At 45.4% G+C, this 15,375-nt stretch overlaps 1 protein-coding gene across 5 annotated transcripts in view; it reads right to left on the bottom strand.

Annotated features, from left to right (window-relative positions):
* birc6 (baculoviral IAP repeat containing 6) overlaps positions 1 to 15,375 on the bottom strand; it is a 384,970-nt gene that overhangs the window by 159,049 nt on the left and 210,546 nt on the right. For all 5 annotated transcript variants that reach the window (XM_084322229.1, XM_084322232.1, XM_084322231.1 and 2 more), the window contains 2 exons: positions 8,133 to 8,332; positions 2,410 to 2,737 (listed from right to left, as the gene is read on the bottom strand). In XM_084322229.1, coding sequence (XP_084178355.1) covers positions 2,410 to 2,737; positions 8,133 to 8,332 — 528 coding nt within the window. The remainder of the gene's footprint in view (positions 1 to 2,409; positions 2,738 to 8,132; positions 8,333 to 15,375) is intronic.

The raw sequence follows: 15,375 nt of genomic DNA, 5'->3' as shown, positions 1-15,375 counted from the left end.
AGTGGGCAAGGCGCTCGCCACGAATGCGGAGACGCTGGGCTCGCCTGTTCGAGCCCAGTGCTCCACATTGCTTTCAGTTTAGCTGGTCGTTCATACTAATACACATTGGCCGTATTAGGGGGTGGGAAACTGATGGGTGGGGATCGGGCGTTGTGGACGGCGACTCCTACAGGTCGGTTGGTGCGCCTGCGCAGTAGAATCAGGAAGTGTCGGGGGCAGCGTGAGCCTCCCACGCGTTACTCCTCGCCACTGAGAGATCGAGCTGCGCAGGTGAAAAGATGCGACTGCTGTTACCTCAAGTACCGGAGGGGACTTGTGCTATGTATGACTTAGTCCACATTGCAGCCGGCTTGTGGGAGGCAAGAAACAGCGTTCGTGACAGGGGAGGGTTGAATTGGATGATACGAAATTGGGATGGGAGAAAATATAGAAAATGGGAGAAAAAGTGGATAAAAAAAAAAAGGTTCACCCAAATTTTAAATACTCACGTAAAGTACAAGTAGCTCAAAAGTGTACTTCGGTACAGTACTTGAGTAAAAATACTTAGTTACTTTCCACTACTGGACATTATGTGAAGACATGGGGACATTTAGCTCTACCTCTACCAAGAACAAATGCACTTAAGATAACCGTAATGTATAGAGCTGCTGCATACTGGAATTGTATACCTGTGAAGATAATGATGATTAGCAACTAATTTACTTTCAAGAAAAAGTTGAAGGATGCTGTTATGAATGGTGAAATACAGTTTAGTTACTGATTTATTTAGTTAGTATTGTTAGGTTCGTTAGTTAGTATTGTATTTGTGGTTGGAGCCTTTGTGTGTTATTTTTTTGTGAGATTTTGAAGATGTTGAGAATGTGCTTAGGCTAAGGTGTTTTTATTGTTTTTTTGTTACTGTAACGTAATGTACTGTAAAAAATGTATCGCGTAATTTCAACATGGAATTAAGGAATATCAAAATAAAAGCACACGTTGTTGAACTTGATCATGCATATTTATTAGACATTTTTATTACAGGACTATGTTATCAATACACATTTATAAAACGAGGCATATTTAGCCAAAATATGTTGCCAGGAAAAAAAAATTAAGTTTACTTTCCCATTTTTTTTTTTACTTTCCCACTGTCACCTACCTGCGACCCCAATTTGGGTCGCAACCCGTAGTTTGAGAACCACTGGTGTAGACTAATGGGGATCCATAAATAAACAAACAAATAAACAAATAAACTAGGGCTGCATATTAATCGATTTATGGCGCTTTCACATATCGTTTTGGTGGACTCTGTGCGGTTCGGGGGGTAAAGTTGCAACATTGTTGCATTCTTCATTTGGTTAGTCTGCATTCACATTGCAATTTGTCAAGCGCACCTAACTTTCTGAACAATGTCACGCAGTTGAAAAGGGCGCTCGTCTATTGGACACAATAGCGAGTGGAAATGTGTGTGTGTGACTGCGAGCGCGCTAGTGTGTGTGTGACTGCGATCCCTGTCTGACTCCAGATCAGCGGAGGGCGGAGGTGTCACAATTTTCAGTCGGTGGTAGGGTGACCAGGTGTCCCGCTTTTGGTTGTACTGTCCCACCATTTTACCAAATGTCCCGCGTCCCGCATATTGAGAGGATTTCCCTCTTTTCGAAGCAAAAAAAAACATGGGTCTAAAAAGCCCCTCCCTACAGTAAACGTAGCAACACGCCTCTTGTCCACACACATTGCTCTGCTTGTGACGCTAGCTCATATCGCAGATCTGATTGGTTAGGTAGTAATTTAGCGCTCTGCTCGTGAGAGGTGACTCACTTCCTATATTTGGTCCGCGTTTGGTCCAATGAAGCGAACCGAGACCTACGTTTTCAGGCGGACCAGAGTTTGCGTGTTTGGTCCGCACCAGAGTTCGACTGAGCATTCACACCACCCAAAAAAAAGCGGACTATCCGAGAAAACGAACTCTGGTCCGATAGTCCGGACCAAACAGCTTTGGTGTGAAAGCACCCTTAATCGATTCATTCGAATTCATGATTTAGGATGTTTTTTTTTTAAATGAAAATCGATTTTCACAACAACAAAAACTAAAAGAGTCACCTTTTATTTTTACAAAAAGTGATGTTTGATGAAGGTTAGATTTGGACTTTATTAATCCCAAGGTGTCACAATTTTAATCGATTGACAGCATATAGTATTATTATTCTTTTTTTTAAGTGAAGATTGGTGAAAATTAGGTTTGCACTTCAATCCCAATAGGGAAATTCATCTTGGTTTGATAATTGTTTTGTGACAAATAAAAACAAAGCTTATTTGAATGATTTCCTTGGTGTTTCTAGTTTTTAAGAGAAAGAATGGTGTGAACATTTTGTGCGATTTATTTTTAGGCCGTATCGCCCAGCCCTAAAATAAACAAATAAACAAACTTACTGCCCTCTCCGTCGTCCGTCACCCCCAGCACCAGCCGCAGCAGACACTGGGCGTGCTTCCTCTCCTTGAGCAGCACCTCGGCGTAGCCGGGCAGCCGCAGGAAGAGGCCGAAGGCGGCCAGAGAGTGGGCGGGGATGGGCGACATGGTCTGCACCGCCGCCTGGGATGCCTGGGACTGCGGCTGCTTGTTGATGGGCGGCGGCTCGGCGGCGATGGTCTCGGGAGCCTCGTACACCAGCTCTCCGGACTGCTCGATGGTAACCCACTCGAACTGGTCGGTGTCCTTGGGCTTCTCCTGCGTGGCCGAGGGCACCACCGGGGCGCTCACCTGTAATAAATAAATACATAACTAAATAAGGGCCTGCACGCGTGGAAGAACAAGAGGGTAATGTCGGAGGCTAATGTGAGGGAGGACACGCTGACAGATGTGCTGACGAGAGCGGGACTTTGTCCAATGTCATGCGTTGTGTTCGACCACTGAGGGTCAACAGAAAGCCACGATTCAGGTTTCAGAGTGCTGGGAGTCGAAGATCTGAACAAATACAAACCTACCTTTAAAGCAACAGTGCAGAACTTTTGCCTCCAACTACTGACAGTGAGAGTAATTATACAAACGCTAATGTTGTCCTTGCAGTCGGTCGCTTCCTTCTAGGGATGCCCCGATCGATCGGCCAGCGATCGGTATCGGCCGATATTCAGTATAAATATGAGATCGGTGAATTCCGATAATGCTTTATTTTCACCGATCGTGAAAACCGATCGAAAAACATGATCCAATTCTTAGCGGAGATCTCACTCGCTGAGTTCTGTCTCAGACACACGGAGCTGCAAACTGCCGCTCCACCTCCTCCTCCTCCTGCCCCTCCCTTCCCCGTGTAAACAAGCTCCAGCAATAGTCTGCTCTAGTGCATACAACCTCTGTGAGCTAACGTTAGCTACCGTTACTGTTTAAACAAAATTACCCAGTCAACTATTCAGTTTTAGTTTAATACATGAGGCATTCTTAACGGTATCTAGCCGGCTAGCTACTGATAGCTCCTGATATCAACAAATGCTCCAGCAATAGTCTAGTATTGCATGATAGCTCACGTTAGCTCACGTTAGCTAGGGTGACCATATTTTGATTTCCAAAAAAGAGGACATAGCGTGGAATAAACTCGCCGAAACGGTAAAGTGTGCCACGGGCACGCCGTGATTCCGATCCGCGTGAATATATTCACGGCCATAGAGGAGACCGTGGGACACCTTTTTGCAACCGAATATGTGTCTCGAATTTGCTCCCACGCGGCGCGCAAAATCGCGCAAGTCTTGTTTACATCAGGGTCCCCCATTTTCAATTCATCATAAATGTACAGTTCCCTCCCCCTTGTATATATTTACTGTATGTCACAAATGTAACAGTACTGCTTTGAGGTCTTTCTCTGGTCTGCATCCCCTTAACAATTGTGTGTATTGAGCTGTACTGTACCCATTCTGCTATCTGTTAATAAAGTTTTCAATCAATCAATCAATCAATCAATCAATCCCTCAGTGCAATACTCCAATTCAGCCATTGGGTGGGACGGTCATGTGACCCAAATCAGCCAATGGAAGCGAGGGTCCTTAAAGTGTGGGTCCTTAAAGTGTTGCGGTCCTGAGAGTGTTGGTGCTCTCGTCCTGCAGCTGGATACTATTGCCTCACAGCGCGGCCGTCAGCGCGCGGCCCAGAGAGTGCCGCTGGCTTTGCGGCTCTGCAGCTGCATGCTTCTCCGGGAGTCCGGTTGGATAATGCCATGTAAAAAGTCGCATGCCTGACATATCGGCATGTAACTCGAGAACCGAGGCACGGATTTTGGCGAACCAGATGGCATTCGAACGGCAACGAATAGCGCTTTAATTCGGTCATTTATATGTTCTGCGAAAAATGCAGCCCGAGCCTTCAGATGCTCGCAAAGGGCCGTGAAACTGAAACTGAAAAACAGTGAAACCCCGGACATTTCGATGAATTAATAAACCCCCCCCGGACGCCCCGGACAGGGCGTGAAAAGAGGACATGTCCGGGCAAAAGAGGACGTTTGGTCAGCCTAACGTTAGCTCACGTTAGCTCACTGTTCAAAACGAAATGTCCCATTAAACTACATACCGTACTTTTCGGACTATAAGCCGCGGCTTTTTCCCCCATTTTTTAACCCTGCGGCTTATATAACGGTGCAGCTTATATGTGACTCGACGTGACCAAACCCAAAAATGTAAAAATCAAAATATAGCTTTTTTTGACTGCATTGAAATGTTATTTATCTGTTCCCTTATTTGCTAAACTTAATACAACTTGTAAATGAGTTAATTCTTGTTATTTGTCCGACAGTATTGTGTCCCAATGCTAATTACATATGGTAATTAAACATTAAAACACCTGCGGCTTATAGTCCAGTGCGGCTTATATATGTACACATCATTCAATTTAGCTGTTGCGGCTTATAGTCAGGTGCGGCTTATAGTGCGAAAAGTACGGTAGTTCACTGAGGCGTTGTCTTAACGTTATCTAGCCGGCTAGCAGTAGCTACAGATAGCTCCTGATATCAATGTCTTATAACATTGATTCGATGCGTATTCGAGTTGAGGGCATGCTGAATGTGATCAATAGGGTCCAGCTGCAGCGCCGGAGAATCCTGGCCGTAGCTGGAGGCTACTCGAGTACACAGACAGTGGAGCTGTTTGCAGATAGCAAGCATTTTGGTGGCGATGTCTCACAGATAATACAACCACAAGTATGATTATATAATATATTTTTTTTATAAATAAAAAAAATTATATATAAAAATATATATTTTGTTTTTATACCAAAGCGATCTATATCGATATCGGTATCGGCCGATATGGCTCAAGACAATTGGTGATCGGTATCGGTGGCAAAAAACGTGATCGGGGCATCCCTACTTCCTTCTTTACTTTATTCCTTCCTCTGAACACAAGAGCTTCTTTTTTTATCTGGAGCACCCACTCAAGAAACACTTCTTAGGCTTTTCTGCCATTTCACTCCATCGCTACAGTTGTTCTTCTCTTCTGCTCTGTGATCTGGCAAACTAACCGATCATTGCTGGTTGCTGTAAAACACATCACCACCGGCGCACCAGCGTGGGAATGTCTACACACACTATTCCGGTATACTGAGACATACACAGAGTCCCCTGGCGGCGATGCGCTTAACAGCGTTGTGTAAACATGCTTGGCAAGGGCTTAAATTTAACGTTCATTTATATATCAAAGTTCCGCACTGCTGCTTTAACTGTGGTTGAAACTACAGGGGATATAATAAACATTCACCGTTTTCTGTTGATTGGCATGACAAAAAAATTGGGATGGGAGAAAAATACAGAAAAAGGGGGAGAAGGCGGCTAAGTGGCGCAGTGGGCAAGGCGCTCGCCACTAACGCAGGATATGCTGGGTTCGAGCCCAGCTCTCGGCGTTGCTACCAGCTTGGCTGGTCGTTCATACTAATACAATTGGCAGTGTTAGGGGTGGGAAAGCTGGTGGGTGAGGATCGGACGTTGTGGACAGCGACTCCTACAGGCCGGTTGGTGCGCCTGTACAGCAGAATCAGGAAGCAACGGGGGCAGCGTGAGCCTCCCACGCGTTACTCCTCGCCACTGAGAGATCGCGCTGTGCAGGTGAAAAGATGCGACGGCTGCCTCCTCGTGTACCGGAGGGGACACGTGATGCAAGGCTTCGTCCACATTGCAGCCGACCAGTGGGAGGCATGGTCTAGCAACGTTCGAGACAGGGGAGGGGAGAATTGAAGGGAGAATTTGCGAGGCGAAATTGGGATGGGAAAAAAATTTAAAAAAGGAGAAAAAGTGGATCAAAAAATAAAAAATAAAAAAGGGGGAGAGGAGAATAAGTAGATAAAGAAAAAGAAGGTTAACCTTTCACTACCACACTACAGACCGTCTGTAGTGTGGCAGTGAAAGGTTAACCTTCTGTAGTGTGGGGCGCCCCAGTGGCGAACCACATAACGCGCTGAGTCGCGGCATGGCCGACCCGGGTTTGATTCCCGACCCCGTCGTTATTTGCCGAATGTCTTCCCCCCACTCTGTCTCCCGTTCCTCCTCTCTCTCTCTCTCTCTCTCTCTCTCTACTGGACTGCCCAGTAGAAATAAAGCGATAAACGCTAAAAAATCAATCTAAAAAAAAAAGAAAAAAAAAAAACTTCTGTAGTGTGGTTGTGAAAGGGTTAACCATTGGTAATGTGGGAGTAAAAGGGTTAACCTTCTGTATTGTCGCAGTGAAAGGGTTAACCCTTTGGTAGTGTGGTAGTGAAATGGTTAAATTAAGTCTTAAATACTGACTGCCACTTAAATTTCACAGCATATATTTTTTTCTTTTATAGTATAAGCTTCACTTCCATATAGGCAACAATATGATGATTAAAAACCAATTCAATATCAAGCTTCACTGCACTAAAAGCCAGTTCAGAGCACTAACCCACAAGTAACACTGGTGGGATGTAATTACCGTAGCTAAACCTGTTCAGCGCTAGCTAATAGCTAACCCTTAGAAAAATAACACAGAGGGTCACAAAAGCCCTACTTTGCTAATGGTTTCACTCTAGGTGAGGGAGCTCAAACATTTCAATTATTCATAAACGCAAGAGTGCGCTCTACAAACATCGGTACCTGGTGGGACACAACGTGTAAATAAGAGAACACAGGAGTTAGCACGCTCTAACGATCATCTGGGATGATTGGGATGATGACAGAAACAGCAGGTAGTTGTCTCCATAGATAAGTGCTGTTTATCTTAACATTATTAGTATGGTAGTATGCAGACTGACCCTGTGTGTAGAGGGTAGTATGCAGACTGACCCGGTGTGTAGGGAGTAATATGCAGACTGACCCTGTGTGTAGGGGGTAGTATGCAGTAGGGCTGACCTTCGAAGCTTTTTTTGGCAATCGAAGCTTCGGGGCCGAGCTTCGATTTTAATTCGAAGCTTCGAGAATAAAAATCTGACCCTGAGAATTAAAATCTGCAGACTGACCTTGTGTGTAGGGAGTAGTATGCAGACTGACCCTGCGTGTAGGGAGTAGTAGGGATGCATACTAGCTGCTTGGCTGCTTCAGTTCTTTGCTGGATCTCTTGGTAGCTTTGTGGTAAGTTGTGTATTTCAACGTAAACGGAAGCCATGGGTATGTGATTCATCTTCTCCCACCGTGGCCCTGGACGGGTGGACATGTGGCTCTGGACGGGTGGACGTGTGGCTCTAGACAGGTGGACATGTGGCTCTGGACGGGTGGACGTGTGGCTCTAGACGGGTGGACGTGTGGCTCTAGACGGGTGGACATGTGGCTCTGGACGGGTGGACATGTGGCTCTAGACGGGTGGACGTGTGGCTCTAGACGGGTGGACGTGTGGCTCTAGACGGGTGGACGTGTGGCTCTGGACGGGTGGACATGTGGCTCTAGACGGGTGGACATGTGGCTCTGGACGGGTGGACATGTGGCTCTAGACGGGTGGACGTGTGGCTCTAGACGGGTGGACATGTGGCTCTAGACGGGTGGACGTGTGGCTCTAGACGGGTGGACGTGTGGCTCTGGACGGGTGGACATGTGGCTCTAGACGGGTGGACATGTGGCTCTGGACGGGTGGACGTGTGGCTCTGGACGGGTGGACGTGTGGCTCTGGACGGGTGGACATGTGGCTCTGGATGGGTGGACGTGTGGCTCTGGACGGGTGGACATGTGCCTCACCTGCTGGATGACGTCAGGGTAAAGCATGGGGAGCCTTTCTGCGATGAGGGCCAGGCCGCCCATGCCAGCAAACACCTGCAGGGGCGACTGGATGGGGTTAGTCTCCAGGAGGGACTCGTCGATGGCAGCATCGAGACACTCCTCGCTGGGCGTCATGGGCTCATCCTCGGGGCAGCTGTTCAGCATGTCGCAGTGTTCCACTTCAAGGAGGAAGAAGATGTGAAAAGGTTAATAACAGGATCGACAGATTACATTCAAATGTATCGTCATTGCACAGCACAGGTACAGTACAATGGAAATAAGTTGTCATCTAACCGGAGTGCAAATGTAACAATAAAGTGCATTAACAATCTGTAATGTACAAGTGATTAAATGTGATATAAAAAGGAGAGTAATATATGCTAAACTGATGTACAGTATAATTATGTATAGTGATACAGGTATAACTATACTATGGTAGTAAGCCATACAGGCCAGTGGTATAACTAGTAAGAGTAGGTATGTGATATATACAGATATAGATATAATATATACTGGTGTATGACCTGCTGCACAGAGCGAGTCACGAGGGGAGAAACATTACAACATGACGTAGGTGTTAGTTTTATAATAAAAACCACAGCCCATCCCTCAGAGAGAACATACATCACAGAGAGAGAGCGAGAGCGAGAGAGAGACCACTGATGAGTTAGTTTTATAATAACAACCACCACCTCTCCCTCAGTGGTGGTGTTCTAGCACCATTTACACTTGAACGCCACAAATCACCATATCTCATAATTCATCTCTCATAAGCAGACTGAGACTGTGAGGAATAGGAGGGAGAAACCAACAGAGCCGTCAGCCCATTACACCTCCATTCATCAAGTTCAAGCAACCGATAGACACAGAGGGGGGGTGAGAGAGATGAGAGGAGAGGAGAAACTGACAAAGGCTTTGAATCACCAGAGCCTGGTGTGCCATTTCAATAGGCCTTAATGGTTCGCACTAAGAGCGTGGGTGCCCCGCCCCGCGATGAGGTATGCACTGATTAAAGAGGAATATCAAGGACAAGACTTAACGTCCTTGTTTACACCCACAGGGTGTTGTTATGGACGCCATCAGAATGGAACAGAGGCTGAAGGGCAAAACTAGCCACCGCCCCATAACTGTTTTTCTGTGGTCGCACGGCCGGGACGCTTTACGATGATATAAAAGCTCCAGTCGATTGATAGGTCATCTACAAAAAAAAAAAGGCGTGCATCATCTCTCATGAAGAAAATAAAACAGATGATTCATGGGTCTCGCGTCGCTGAAGGGATTTTTTTCTCTCCCCTCCCCTTCTCGTGGTGGTGAATATAAAAAAAGGAGGGTTGTGACTAATAGGGTTTCCAACAGAGCCTGCGCCGTCTCGACCTCCAGAGCAGGGTTCAGATGTGACGGAGAGAAGTGGCGCTCGCCACTAACGCAGGAGATGCTGGGTTCGAGCCCAGCTCTCGGCGTTGCTTCCGGCTTGGCTGGTCGTTCATACTAATACAATTGGCAGTATTAGGGGGTGGGGAAAGCCGGTGGGTGGGGATCGGACGTTGTGGACAGCGACTCCTACAGGTCGGTTGGTGCGCCTGTACAGCAGAATCAGGAAGCAACGGGGGCAGCGTGAGCCTCCCACGCGTTACTCCTCGCCGCTGAGAGATCGCGCTGTACAGGTGAAAAGATGCAACGGTAAAACTCGTCTTTCGGCGGGACACGGCTGCTCTGAGAACATCTAAGACGGCAACTATGAGTTATGATGTCACATTTCTAATGCGTCGTTAGTCTGCCGAGAGGGCCGTCTCTCTCTGCATGGCGATGAAGACGAGGGTCCTCCCTGGGGCAAGCTGTACGGCTCCTCTTCGCAGGAAGCAAATGCATCTCTCTAAGGTCATGTGCTGGTAATGGCTTCCTAGGCAGGTGGAGTGGACCCGTTAGCTGAAAACTAGACAGGGAGAGGATATTTTGGGGAACGACTACAGAACTAAAATGGGTGTCTGAGGGACAACGTCCATTTCCTCTTAAAAAGCTTTGGACCATTTGCAGACGTAGGGCTTTTAAGATAGAGCTCGACCTGGGACAGGTGCTTTCCCTGTGCTCATCTTCTGTTCCAGTGTGGCCGTGTGTGTGTGGCCGTGTTAAATGGATTCCACATTATGGCTCCACCTGGCCAAAGCCTCACTGATTTTAGAACAATCTCTCTTGCAGTTTTCTCTCTTTCAATCCCTCCTTCCCCCTCAGCGAGGGTCACTAATCTTCCCCTCCATTTAGCAGCCTGGATGGGTTTCGGAGCTGAGAGACTCCGGGTTCTGAAAGGATTTGTTTAGTTAGTGAGCTACAGGAGAATAGGCCTGGGCTGTATGGCTAAAATATAACAAAATATTTGTCTTTGTTTTTACGGTATCTTCGTAAATCATTATCATTATCTTATAATTCAATTGTCATGGTGCCATTTCATTAAAAATGTTCCCGTTCCTTTTAGCATTTATAATACTGCTGCAAGGAACAAGGTACTGTATGTATAATTCAAATGGTTACAAAACGAGTGATACTTACAGACCGAACGTCCATTTCCGCCGTTGGTGTCACAGCGCATGCGCACCAGGCAGCCAAATAGCGGCAGAAGAAGAAGACGCCATCTTGCCAACGTTCGCTCTGAGTACCACTCGTTTTGTAACAATGATTTAAACTGTTTATTAGCAACTCCGAGCTTCCAGACCCCACCGTAAAGCTGTGTTAAACCCATATTGTACGCTGGGTATCTTTGAAATTCATATCTGATATATTTTTGACCCACCCCCAGCTCAGAATTCAGCGCTTGGTACTTAATATGAGCCTGGTGGCAGCATAGCTGAGAGTGACTGCGGATACGAAAAGCCCCTGGCTTGCAGATCGCAAACACGTAAGGGGCTAGGATTAAAGGGGAACAACACCCAAATTAAGAATTCCAACATTCTATTTCCATGGCCCAGGAAAGTTCAATCTCTCCTCAAGCCAGACGGTAGAGAATCAATACTTGTGATTAGGGATGTCCCGATTCGATCACGTGATCGGAGATCGGGGCCGATCACGTGATTTTCAGAAGATCGGAACCGGGAAAAAGAAAATCTTGATTTTTTTTTAATATATAATATAATTCTTTTTAAACTAGACTAGTTCATAGTCTAGAATTATTCACTACACTAAGCCAATTTTATATTTTATTTGATTATTTATGACTGAATGTAACTGAACTTGTGAAGCTAGTCAAGCACCTCTGTTACTGCACTACCTTTGTTATTGCACTATTCTGCACATCATTTGTTTTAGTTTACATGGTTATTTTGTGGTGCACCACTGATTAGCTTTATTTTTTATTTTGAATTTTGATCCAATGCTGCAATAAGTGAAAAAATAAGCTATATATCCATGTTGGATATAATGGATATACTGTTAAAAAAGCCATATCCATGTTGGATATAATGGATAGTTGGATACTGTTAAATAAAAAAACAAACGTAAGGGTCCACTTGATTGCATAAATATATATATATTAGAGCTGGGCCGTTAACGGCGCTAACGTGCTGCGTTAACGCTATACTAGTATCGCGCGATAATATAATTAACACATTAATCTAAAAAAAAAAAAAACGTTATTTACCCAGGGTAGGTTCGCTCAGCACAGATGCTCTTTTTCAGGAACGCCCTGCTTCACATTCACACAGTTCCATTCACACCTGGGAGCTGCCCAGTACAACCACAGTTGACACCATTGGCCACTGAGCAACTCCACTGGAGCAGTTGATTCAAGCCATGTCACATAGTTCAAGTTTGAAATGATTCTTTCTGTTTTGCTCCTGAGAGTGTGCTAGATACTGTACTGTACTGGTAATATTATTTATTTGTGTTAACTTCTGAATAAAACAACTTATTAAGTACATCTTATTGAACATTATTTTGATATTTCATTACCAATTATCATAGCAAAACAGCTTTTTCAAACAGTCTGTAATGCATTTTGGAAACGGTGTAATAAGGAAACATAAGGAGGAAAGAAAAAGTAAGGACTTACTTCTGGTCATTATTTGGGTAGAACACACATATTTTGAATGCCTTCGGCAGGTTTTTTTTTTCTTTTTTGAGCCATTTAATCTAGATTAATCTAGATTAAATCCAGGGTAGCAGATAGATTAATCTAGATTAAAAAGATTAATCTATGCCCACCTCTAATATATATATATATATATATATATATATATATATATATATATATATATATATATATTTTTTTTTTAATAAAAAGAAAAGTTAAAAAAGATTAACAATAAGAAAATCGGATCGGGAAAAATCGCCAGATAGTCAAAATCACATGATCGGGAGCAAAAAAATGCTGCGATCGGGACATCCCTACTTGTCATCAAGTATAATGACTGGAGCTGCTCCACTGACAATAAATGGGAGACTTGATTTTATGGACACAAAGTTTATTTAATTCTAACAGAAAATGTAGGTTTATAATCAGAATGTATGTCTCATTGTCATCTACAACACGTCTCTTAATTCATCGTCTGTGGAGCAGCTCCAACTTTACACTTGATGACATCACAAATTTGAGTTTCAGCACTTCACCACAAGAAAATGGGCGTAGCTCCCCTTTAATATACCAATGTGGAGCCATGTGTATGTCGAGTTATACACTCTGTGTCAGAAACAGATCCTAAGCTTCAATAGATGGTGAATTTGTATATATAAATATTGATGCTTTTACCCAGACAGGACACCAATAATAATAATAATAATTCATTTTATTTATATATCGCTTCTCAATGACCCGAAGTCCTGATCCGTGGTGTTTGTAGCTTTCTGCTCCACCCGGCTGCTGATCTCTACACCTCACCTAATTACTTGAACTCGGGCCCCACGGAGGGCGAGAGCTAAATTGGTTGAATGAAGATAATGATCGACCTAATCAGGTGGCTAGTGTCTGGGCAGTGGTCAGGATTGCTTTGTTGAGACCAGAGGTGGTCGTTGTGGCGGAGGCTTTCATTAGGATGGGTCACTGGCTTCCTGTGTCAGGTGAACACTTAACAGTGGAACGTGGCCGTAGGCGACAGCGCCAAGTGCCTCTGGACCAACAGTGATAAACAGCAGCGTATGACACTGGGCCAGAGAGGTCGTCCTGAGCTACGCATGGCTGCTCTGCTGAGGGTGAACTGAAGAGGTGGAAAACACTGTTTGGATTGAGGGTAACAGACCCTTTACATTAACACTTTGAGTGCCAGCCACGAGAAATCTCTTTAGTTCATGTCATGCGTTGAGTGCCAAAAACGAAAAATCTCGTTATTTAATCGTTATTTTTTTTATTATCGATTTCCATTCATTTTTAATCAATCTAGCCTCACGGTACCATTGGGGATCTATCTGAGCTCGAACAGGGAAAATACCGCCCCCTATCGTCTCTCCAGATGGTATTGCACCCATTGGATTGGACTGAATGAAATGGATGGGGAAAAAAAAGAGTCCGGAATCCACATTTTACTTGTCAGGCATGTAACCGGAGACGATCCCATTCATTGCCGAGCCGCAGAACAGCGTGGAATATGTGTTTCCAGTACCCAGCGTTGGATCAATAAACGCGATCGATATTTGGAATGGCGATCAGGAATTGGAATAATCTTTTTGGCGAACATCTGATCTGAGGTAAGGAATCTATTTTACCAGTCTTGGTATAATCAGAGTTTGTTTCACCTATATCTCAGCGTGTCCCATTTGTGTGTGTGCGTGTGTGTGTGCTGATCAGGAAATAAGATACACATATCTGTTTTGACAATGTTGACTGCAAACAAGTCATTGGTAAGCGACGGGCGTATTAGACACATCATTTAAGATATAGTTTATGCGTTCACAAATGGGCTCGCCCTCCCATTGACTACAGCGCTGGCACTCAAGTGCTAACTCGTGCGCCCCCTGCTGGCACTCAAAGTGTTAAGCATTTAGCAACTAGCCTCGGGACAGTCTGGATGTGTGCCGGCACTGCCAATTAACATCAGAGTGTGTGTGTGTGTGTGTGTGTGTGTGTGTGTGTGTGTGTGTGTGTGTGTGTGTGTGTGTGTGTGTGTGTGTGTGTGTGTGAGTGTGAGTGTTAGTGTGAGTGCAAGTGTGAGTGAGTAGGTGTGTGTAGGTGTGTGTGTAGGTGTGTGTGTGTGTGTGGGGGGGTAAAAAAAAGGCCTGAGGTCTGGCAGACTGGCGCCGAGCCATTTTAACATTCCACACCTACACAGAGGGAGCTGGGCTCTTTGTAGTCGTGCCACCTAGTAGCAAGAGGTTCTCTATTTACTAACACCAAACAACCCTGCAGCCGAAGCAGAGAGAAAAGCCACCACAATTGTGTTTGTGCAGACGATCCCTTAATGCAGTGCTGCGGTGTGAGAGGGGGTAGATTGCATTCTGTTTGGGTTCAGTGAACACCATGGAACAAAGTTGCGAGGAAAATCCAGACTTTTGATGGAGAGTCTCACACACACGCTTGTGTGTTTGAGAGAAAGTAAGAGTGCGTGAGTAAAAGAGTAGCCAAGAGAAAACAGTAACATTGTTGCATTATTGAACGTGTGCTTATTCAGTGTCTTCCCGCTTGAAGTGAGGACATAGATGCTACTGAACATAAAGGAAACCTCACAGAGGGTGAAGTGACATTAGAAACAGCCTGGGTGCTACAGGTCGTCATAAAGTAAACAGCCTGGGTGCTACAGGTCGTCATAAAGGAAACAGCCTGGGTGCTACAGGTCGTCATAAAGGAAACAGCCTGGGTGCTACAGGTCGTCATCAGCCTCAACCCTGCAGAGTAATGTGGGGATTTGACCGGGATGGCAGTTCTCCAGTCAGTGCTGACATTGTGAAAAGCATAAGTATGTTAAAAATGAGGCGGCTGGGTGGCGCAGCGGACATTGCGCTCGTCACCAACGCATGAGACACCGGTATCGAATCCGGCTGTCGGCGTTGCCTCCGGCTTGGGCCGGCCGTCATACTAACTCAATTGGCAGAGTTAGCGGATGGGAAGTCGATGGGTGGTAATCTGGACGTTGTAAACAGCGACTCCTACAGGTCGGTTGGGGCGCCTGCACAGCAGAAACAGGAAAATGGCGGGGGTAGTGTGAGCCTCCTACACATTACTCCTCGCCAATGAGAGTCCGCGCTGGCAGGTGAAAAGATGCGACTGGCTGCCTACACATGTATCGGAGGGGACATGCGATGGCCT

The sequence above is a fragment of the Notolepis coatsorum genome, assembly GCF_963971535.1.
Source record: "Notolepis coatsorum genome assembly, chromosome: 9".
Taxonomy (NCBI): domain Eukaryota; kingdom Metazoa; phylum Chordata; class Actinopteri; order Aulopiformes; family Paralepididae; genus Notolepis; species Notolepis coatsorum.
Note: the sequence above shows the minus strand (reverse complement) of the source record. Positions and strands in the feature narration are given on the sequence as shown.